This window comes from Habropoda laboriosa, unplaced genomic scaffold (assembly GCF_001263275.1).
Source record: "Habropoda laboriosa isolate 0110345459 unplaced genomic scaffold, ASM126327v1 scaffold210, whole genome shotgun sequence".
NCBI classification, from domain to species: domain Eukaryota; kingdom Metazoa; phylum Arthropoda; class Insecta; order Hymenoptera; family Apidae; genus Habropoda; species Habropoda laboriosa.
Window position 1 is genome coordinate 804,057 of NW_017100373.1, and position 9,813 is coordinate 813,869.

At 42.2% G+C, this 9,813-nt stretch overlaps 1 protein-coding gene across 2 annotated transcripts; it reads left to right on the forward strand.

Moving 5' to 3' along the window:
• The first annotated feature begins 1,113 nt into the window (after positions 1 to 1,113).
• On the forward strand, positions 1,114 to 9,813 carry LOC108574953 (prohormone-1). 2 transcript variants are annotated; one of them, XM_017937627.1, is made up of 3 exons: positions 1,114 to 1,173; positions 3,270 to 3,388; positions 9,649 to 9,813. In XM_017937627.1, the coding sequence occupies exons 2-3, from the start codon at positions 3,278 to 3,280 to the stop codon at positions 9,811 to 9,813; spliced, it is 276 nt and encodes a 91-aa protein (XP_017793116.1). In that variant the 5' UTR covers positions 1,114 to 1,173; positions 3,270 to 3,277. The 2 variants fall into 2 exon arrangements, with proteins under 2 accessions (XP_017793116.1, XP_017793117.1); XM_017937628.1 differs by having other exon boundaries at positions 1,130 to 1,191.

Genomic DNA, 9,813 nt, shown 5'->3' on the forward strand with positions numbered 1-9,813 from the left:
AGCCCAGCTGCCGCATTACTGCCCTGTAATACTGCCCGACCGGCGGACTGACGCCGGATAGCCGAGCGCGTCCAAAAATATTATTCCCTTGATCCCCTCGACCCTGGCAAATTATCATTTTCGTAATGGAAAAGAAGCGGACTCGGTTGAAAAATTTCCGCGACAAAACCGCAGAATTTTTTCATAATCGTACTAACGAAAGAAAGAAGTAGTTGGACTGGTTACATTGCATTAAGAATAGCAGGGAATAGGCACGAGGAGGCTTGGTCCGTTCTTCAAGGAAAAAGTTCGTTTGCCTCTTGTTAATCCAATCTTCGATGTTACGTCGATGAAATTAATACCGAGCTATCGATATCTCACGTTCACGACGCGACACTTTTAAGTTTGTCTCCTCGCAGAGCTTGACCTTTTTACCCATCCGTCATTAGTCTGATAAAACGCATCCCTGGGAACAATTAAAGGATTGCCTGAATATACGATAGGTATATCTAAACACTTTTGCCTTCCATCGTGAAAGCATGCGAATATTTCGATGCTGCGTATCTGTATAACAACCTTGCTTTGTCTTCTATTTATCCTGTACAAATTTACGGACCCCTTTGGGAACCGTAACAATTATAGACACTTTGCTGCCTGTGTTCCTTTCGCTATAGTACTTTCTTGTTCCTTTGACCAGCGTGTCTCGTACAAAACGAGGAGGTATATACCTCTGGTAATTGTAAATAATAGAAATCGAAGGATAGTCTGAAAATGTTCTTTTCTCTTCCTTTGCCCTCTTAATAATCATTCATATCTAGATTCTTGAAAAATCAAACGAATCTCGAGGGATTATTTTGCAAGTACAACATTCATCGCCTTAATCGTTCGAATTTGATGCGTAGGAGGAGGGGAGGGGTTGTCCTACGGGACACCGATTGGTATTTGCGCGTTGAAATATCGGCGAATCGTCGGTGAATCGGCGGCGGAACGCGTGTCCGTCGAAAGAGTGGCGTTGGAAGGGGTTGGAAAACCCACCCCCAGCTTTCCACCACCAACGCCGCCGACCCAGTCCTGCCTGTGGTATAAAGTGGTCGCATGCTTGCAAGCTCAGTCACTCTGCCGCTGAAGCACCGATCCTCCCAGTTGCTCGCGAAAAACACCAGACAACCCTTGGATCGCATCTTCTTCTTCAAGGTATTCAACTTCCAAGAGGTATTTCAATTTATTTCTACTACTCTTCTCTGAAAAAGTCAACCGTCCAATACTTTCCCTGGATTTCTCAATTGCTCCATTTCTTTTATACAATTTCAAATCGATTTCAATTGTAGCGCTGTTGCTTTTTCAAGCTGCTATTATTCCTAGAATTTATTATTCAGAAAGTCGCGAAAGGAACAGTCGAACGAACCGTGCTTCCATGGAAAATCGTACACGGAACATTTTACGTAACTTATTCACGATTGCAATTTATACAAAAACAATTCTGTTTGCATTCGCTGATTCGCGACTGACACAGTGATGCCTGTGGCAGTTGAATGGAAATTTATCGTCGAATGTTCGTTTCTTTTGTGTAATGATTCATTCAGAAAATTATGAACATTCCCCGTTTACAATTTGCACGATCCTTCCGCTTCGCTTCGTAATCCTCCACAGAAGTAGATAATTCCATTGTTTCTTATTCAAAGAGCGATGAATATTTCTGAAAACCCGAAAATTTCAAACTTTCCAACACTACAGTTCGACAAATTGCGTTGAAGCCTTGAAGGACAGTATACTATAAAAGTAGAATAGAACAGCAACTTGTTCCCCTAAATCAGGCATCAAAGAGCCGAGGAACCTGTTGCCGAAGGAAGCGCGCAATTACTCGTCATTGTCTCTTTCCCCGGTCCAGAAAACAAATGGCTCTCAGCAATGTTTCTTAACGCGTTGCAACCAGCGCGTAATTATCGAGCCCATTCAGTTTCCCTTATTTCGTTTGCGTTTTTCATTGGATTTACTATATTCCGACTAGAACGTTTAAACGATATACATCTGTACATAAATATGTAGAGAATAAGGTGCAAGAAATGCATGTTTGTGTGTATTTCGTTGAATTGACGAAACGTCTGACTATTTCCGTAGTTGTTCCAATATTTAATTAATTGCGGCTTCGTGTCACCATACTTCTCACCTGGCATCGGCAGTATTTTCAACAGCGCGCGTCGCTCCGTGGAATCCTCTCGGATGAATTGTCGTTCTGTCAACGACAGCTACATAAAGTGGTTGTCCGTGTTCATCAAGCAAAATTGTCTCCCGTGTCAGACCCAACCAAATAAAACCAACCGACCGCGACGTAGCTTTCGTGGTTAGCCTATTTTCCCACCGATCAAAATATTTCATGGCCAATCAATTTCATTCTCCTTCCTGAAGCTAATCATGGTCCAGTGAAGTCTAACTTCCTCGATCATTCTTACCTGTCGCAATAGTTAAGCACAAATAAAAACCCGAAATAAATGAATTTAGAACGGACAATATTATGCAAAGTAAGTTCGGTTAAATAAACGTTGATGAATAAATCGCTCGAAATTATTTTCCACTTCAAACGAATTCGACCACGTTTTACCAAAAGTTATTTTCGCAATAAAATCTCGAGAGATTTTTACGCGCTATAGTCATTGCAGATAGATAGATAGAGAGTCCGTAATACGAAAATTGTCAATTTTTGTGGTAGATATAAATTCACGCTCGAGAGGAAAGACGCTGCCTCGATGTCGCAAAATTCTTGAATCTTATTTATCTCGTTGAACTGAGAAAAAAGAGTATCGGGATAACGAGTGGTGTATCCAGGCTCCATTTGACGCTGCCCGTCGCAGAGGCTGCATAATTTGAAGGAAATCTACCGCGCGATTTAATTTCGTTGCCTCTATTTTTATACGCGTTTCCACGACTGTCGAGAAGTACGTATAGTTAATCTTGGTACCCTAAATCTTCCCTCCTTTATCGAGTCTTCTACATCGCTGAAGATATGCAATAGTTCGATTTGTTGGAACGTAATCAACACACGAAGCCGGCGTTAGATACTTTTACAGCTTCCTATAGAGGAGATAGGAAGGATCGTTACTTACTATCGTAATTTGTTTACCAAAAAGTGTTTATCGCGCGTATAGGTTAAGTGTGTCTTCTCTGCAACAAAAGTACCATTCTACGCGATTATTTTAAACGTGATCGTTAATATGTAATCGTGTTCGATTTAGTGGTTCTTTAACAACGTATTTCCCCATCAATTAGCAAGATTAACGGGCGTTCTATTGCAGGAAATAGCATGTCGTCGCTACGGATCGCCGTATTTATGGCCGTGGTCCTGATGGTTTTCGTTGACTGGTCGACAGCCCTTCCGGCCGCCGACAAGGAGCGACTCTTAAACGAGGTAGACGTAAGTAAATAAAATAACCCTTATCGCATGAGAAGAACAAATGGCTCGACGCATTAGTCAGTCGTGCTTGTTAATTTCGTTGCAAAATAGCGGCGGTGTGTAAATGAAGAAGAAGGAGTGTATCGTTTCTAATGAACTGACGTCCCCGTGACGGCTAAGAGAATCGTGACTCTCGACAACCGATGATAAATATGCCTCGTTACCCTCTCACCTTGTCTTACCTTCGATTTTATTCCAGAGAGAGAGTAACGCTCGCCTTGAACTCGTTTCGATCGAAAAAAGAATGGAATTGAAATGAATCTTTTCACGTAGGACGTCAAGTGCCCTTGCACGTACACGATACTCGTTGTTTTTTATACTTTTTTCAACGTACTTCTCGCTCTTTTGCTATTCTTTTCTTAATAACGTCATCATGCTGATCGATAAACCACGTTTTGGTCGCCCAACCGCAGGTTAAAACTGTCCCGTAACCAAAACCGCAGCGCAGTATCTCCAAAAGAATTCCCCTACGGCGATTAATTAGTCAATTGAACTTTTCCATCGTGATTATTCTCTCGGAGAAACACTCTATTATTTCGACAATTTCTTTGCTTTCGAACTCGACATCTAGCCGACAATTTATTTTGTATTTCTGTCACGCGCATGGAAGCAATTGGAAAACGATTTCACCGCCAACTTGTCTCTCGCACTGGAGAAACGTTACTTTTTAATATGGACGCATCGTCGCATTACTATGCCAAGTGTATTACCCTATTCACGCCGTTCAATTCTGTCCTCCTGAAAAACATCGACGATCCCTTGATCGAACGAGGGTCGCCAGTTTCTACCCGACCGCATTCACGAGTTTCTAAAGAATTGCTAAAATTGTAAGTGCTCTCTTCGAACGTTGCACCTCCACTATGAACACTGCTTTCGAACTTTCTCAAATTCGACCAGCCTCGAGAATCCTAAATAATTCCTTATTTGAAAACAGAATCGGTTATTTCCAAGTTGAAATCCGCAGAGGGTTGTGCTGCTTTATACCGAGAAGAGTACGAACTAGAATGCAATTCCGTAACTTATTCTTGTGACGTATGTTGTAATCGCGAGAGAAGTAAGGTGTGCAGAATGAAAAGGACTAGAGGCACTTAGATATTGCAGAAAGCGGTTGTTGAGGCTTGTAAAGGAAGGCAGGTAACCTGTTGCTCGACTTCTGTTTCGCTTTGAGTGTCGCTGCCCCGCGAATTCAATTGATCCGCCACTTCTTTGCTCGATATCGAGTTAGACTTGGCCCCGGGCCTCAGCAAACTAATCAGGATTAGCGGGAGTAAACGATGGCCAATACCTTGCTGAACGTAGAACCGACGCGAGGATGGAAATCTCGTTTGCTTTTCGAGCCAACTAATTTCTCCTGGAGTTTCCAAACTTTACAGTTGTTCCAACTTTCGTGTTACGTTTCCAGCCTCGTGACTCGTGACCGACACGAAAATGCCGAATCACCACGATGGTGAAAAGTTGAAAAGTAATTTAATTGTCGCGTACCAAGTTCTCTGTGGTCCGTGTAATCCTAAATAGTTCGCTGCTGAAACATAATCGCATGTAGCGAAGAAGCAGAGGTTCGTTGTTAATTGAACTTGGAACGGGAGGAGATCGAAGCAAATTCCCGCGTTAATGTTGCCGCAGAGGCTTGAGCACGCGCGACACTAACTGCGCAATTAACGCTGCCTCTAATAATCCATAGATACGGGTTTAATCGCGCGCATCCTCAGCGCACGATCAAAGACAAAGGAACCGCTTGTTGCGATATGCTCGAGTATAGTTGCGAGCCGTTGTGCTCTATTGCACCGAAATCTGCATCAAGGAGTAGACAGAGATATACATATGAATGTATGTATGTATGTACATATGTGGTAATTATTAATGGTACCGCACTGCCATTCGGCGGAGTAACTGTTATCGCGAAGAAAGATCCCAGTAAAATGGTTTATTTATGGTACACTTCGTATTCGCGTATAAACTTGTACACGGAAAAGTTCTCTGTAGTTCGTAATTGACGCTTCGTCGCGAGCAAACGTACCAACGTCCTGTAAGCCCGTCTTATAATCCCGTCGCGATCGCCTTAGAATTTACGATTTAATAATAGCAACTTCACGTTTAACCTTTCCCTCTTCCCTATCCATCGCGATGGATAAACGATCAGGTGAGTTTTATAGACATCTGGGTTTCGAACGGCCATTTCGAAACGACTTTGAAATTGTTAAAAAAAAAAACAATATCGTTTAAATTAATTATCGGAGAGAGGGAGAGGTATGCATGACTTTTGCTGAACGTTTTCGAACGATCGTCCGCTGTTGAAGAATTTAGTACACCGTTGACGGATACCGTTTCAAAGCGACAAATTAAATTTTTCTTCTCTTCCGAGATGAAGAGTGTCGTTAGAGCAGAAATGAGAAAAGACGAATGTCTTTTGCAAGCAGATTACAAGGCAAATTGCCAACATAACGAAATTACGCTCACCTTTTTCTTCTCTCCTCTCGTTTGAGTTTACGAGTATGGCTCGAGGAAATTGTTACTTATAACAGGTACCAGATTATATTATTCTCAGTCTCCGTCAACCAACCGTACGCGATTGTTTAACCTCCGTGAGTTTACGTAAATGTCGAAAGACTTGCATACAATCTCTCTTACGGTACTTCCTTTAACGATATCGTATATCAGAGTTAATTATTCGCTGCTTTAATCCTGTATAAGGTGAAACACGTTAAAATATTACGCATAGTAATATGATTTTATGAAGATTTAGATATATAGTCGGGGCCACGATATAGCGAGGTCGTAAAATCGGTCAGACGTCAAAGTAAACATGTTTTAGCTGCCGGGACCCGAAAATTGACAGAGATACGAGCAGATAAGTACTTGAAACCATGGTCAGGACCGTACAAAGAATTCTTGTATCCAGCGAAAGTCAACTGATTCTAATATATTTACTGAAAACTGCATGCAGCTAGGACAAATTAGGGTTTCTCCCTCTGGGGGAAGCCGCTTTTGGAAGTACGGTTACAGGTAAAGGTCTTATTGATGTCTTTAGCATCTTAGTTTATCTACTCGTGTTATATACAGATAGAAAGTGCAAAAAGATTGTGTAGCTTAATATTAACATATTTTCCATTTGTAAATGAAATACCATTTTCTACTTGAAGTACCAAATCATATGCTACCATTCGTTTATTGTTGGAACCCTCAAACAGACTGCAACACACGGCCTTGAGTGCCGCAACATCAATCGATGCCGATTCTTGAGAGTTTAATTTACGACCTCGCTATATCGTGGCCCCAACTATACATCGCTTGTGCTTTATTTTCAAATAATTATTCGTTTCGTTCCTCCTCAGTTTCAAGTGAAATCTGCCTTTGCACACACCGGTTGTGCTTTATTTTCAAATCGGGCTAGAACTTTTGCAATCATCCGATACATTTTATTCGCATAAGAGCCGCAGCACTCGCCTGCGAGAGTCCACCCTTGCTCTAGACCAGGGGAACCTTTCGGGGAAACAACGTAGAAGAAATGAAATTTAGAGAGCCGCAATTTTAATTTTAAATTTAAGAATCGCGTCGAAACATTTACTTTACCGACGCGTTATAGTTATTTTTCGGGGGGTTACTGTCGGTTCTGTGGCGGCAACAGCAGGATTTAAGAGCCTCATGCGGCTCCTCTAGAAACGTTCTAAAAACGAGTGGTAAGGGTCTTCTCGGTCCCAAAGATGCAAGGTCTACCCTGTACGTCGTCTGTGGTATAAGGATTGGCTAGAATTATGCGTTTTCACTCATTACAAGACCACAGGACGCGTACTTTGGCCAACGACGCTTAGACCACGTGATTGTAGTCTTGTAGAAATACATATGTAAGTACTTACTTATGTACTAAAGCTGGAAAGATGCGCGCGAGACGGCACAGTGGCAAGGGGAGTAAGCCGCTTGCTCAACCTTTGAGCTCACCGTCACGCGATGAAGTAGTAGATGTGACCGTATACATATGTATATACCGTAATAATAAAAATTCGTGTGATCCGACTTTATGAGTGCGTCCGCTACATCCAATGAGACCCGCATTCCTTCCACGTGCAATCTTTCCAACTCTGCATAATATATTTGCGAGAATCTAGAAACGATTGAATAATTTTGCGAGCATTTTGCACGAGGTACGGACTTAACGAGAGTTTCGACTCCAAACTGTTATAGTAATTGTAGACAAATTTTCAATAATATTCAATAACAATAATGTAAAAAATATGGGGCCCGCGAATAGGCTGGGCGTAGAATTGATAAAGCCCTGTTAATTCCTCACAAATATATTCTATAGAATACAATGTTGACTCGAACACCTGGGAAAGTCCATCCGTCGTTGCCGACGAAAATTCCTTAAGGGCCTTGGGGGTTGATTTACGACTGGTCTGGTTGGGTCACGCGGTTGCTTTCGTCGAACGGCAAATTTTCCAACAATAACGACTATATTCAACTCAACAATAGCAACAATGTCTCTATGCTCTATAACCTTATAACTATAACTCTAACACTAGCTCTCAATTCTCAATTGAATAGAGAACACTGTACTCTCGCTCTCGACTCTTGTTCTTCCACTATTTCTCGCGCGTCTCGCCGGTCTAAAACGGTCACTCTCGGTCACCACCCAAATCTTTGGGTGGCTACGCACTCTTCGTTCACCCGATACTCTCGTGCTTTCGTTCCAAACATTTTTCATTCATACCTCTATCGCTCCAGGTCAAGTATTCTTCGTTCACGCAGATGTCGCTCTTATAGGCTAAACGTGCATACGAAAATCCGAACGCACGTCTATTTCTCAGGTCCATACTCCAAACACTCGGTTAAATATTTATAATCTATTATCTAGCATTTCCACATTATTCTCCAAGTATTTATAACTGTCTCAGAAAATTGCAGTGCACCGTTCCAATATAATAAGATCGAAGATGCTTATTAGATCAGGACATGTCGCGTCGGGTCGTATGAAATGCACTTGCGTAACTCTTGTCCGCATGCTTGAATTGCAAATAGGCTGTATCGTGTATCGTGTACGTAGAGGTTCGTTCGTTTAAGCATTTAAACAGCCCAAGGAATTTACCGTAACTCGATATTAGCATACATGTGTTACGGGGAAATGGGTATCGGAAAATAGAATTTATTCCTATTTCCAGGAAGATGAACGTCTTGCGTAAGAGATTCGAACTTTTCTTATCTGATTTTCTTCTTTAAAAATACTTCTCTCGTGCATATTATCGGTGGGAATTAACACGAGAAGTTTCCATAGATCCTTCTTCGAGGATGATTGGGCAAAAGTGATTGTGCGTGCAAAGCGGAAGGATATTAAAAATCGGTTACCGTCGCGACGACTAATCTTGCAGATTGCTCACACAAAGCCGGATATCACGGCAATTTCTCGCGGTCCGCATGAAGGAGAAAGACGATAAAGAGCGGCGGTGGCGGCGGTTCGCCAAGCTCGGAAGGCTGATTTTGCGGCTGATCCGATAATCGATAGCTCGGCGACGACAATCCGATTTCAGTTACCGTCCGGTTGTCCGTCACTCGTGCTGATTTCACGACTTTATAAACGTCAGACCAATTTCTCTTTTAACTTTTAGACACGTCTCTCCTTCCTCCACTTGTTTTCGCAAACATTTGTGAAACACTTCAGTGTACAACTATTATTAATTACTGGCTTCTTATTTCTTTATTTATTTCTTACGAAGTATGTGCTTATTTCTATGCATGCGTTCGAATTAGCTTGTTGCATCGCTTTTCGCGTGCGTTTGCCAAATGCGATGGGAAAAGAGCTGGATAAAAAGTCGGGGGAAAAAATGGCGCTACGTAGGAGCGCGCATCGCGCGTATTTTTTAAACGATTCTCTCGGTATTTTCGAGGCTCTTTTGAGCGTAAACAAGTATTATAATCCATTAGCGCGTCTTTTTGCGCTGTTAATACGAGGGATCGCAGGAGGGGAAAAGCTCGATACTCGAACAAAGTCGAAGAAATAGAATTTTCTCTCGATGCGTGCTACTCCGCCTTTACGGCCAATGAAATTTGTTTCAATTATTCGAACGACCCGTGCAGTTAATGTTTATCGAACCGTGAGCACGTTCGTTTTTTCCAACAATTAAGGTTAACGATACGATAAAATCCGACGTCTTTCTCACATGGAATTTTTCGATGTTATGCTTGCATAAAGTGTAATCGGTTTACCAGAGATATCGAAGCGTCTGTTTCAGCTCGTGGACGACGACGGCAGCATCGAGACCGCTCTGATCAATTACCTGTTCACGAAGCAGGTCGTAAAACGACTTCGAAACCAGCTGGACATTGGCGATCTTCAGCGTAAGCGCAGCTACTGGAAACAGTGCGCCTTCAACGCTGTCTCCTGCTTTGGCAAATAA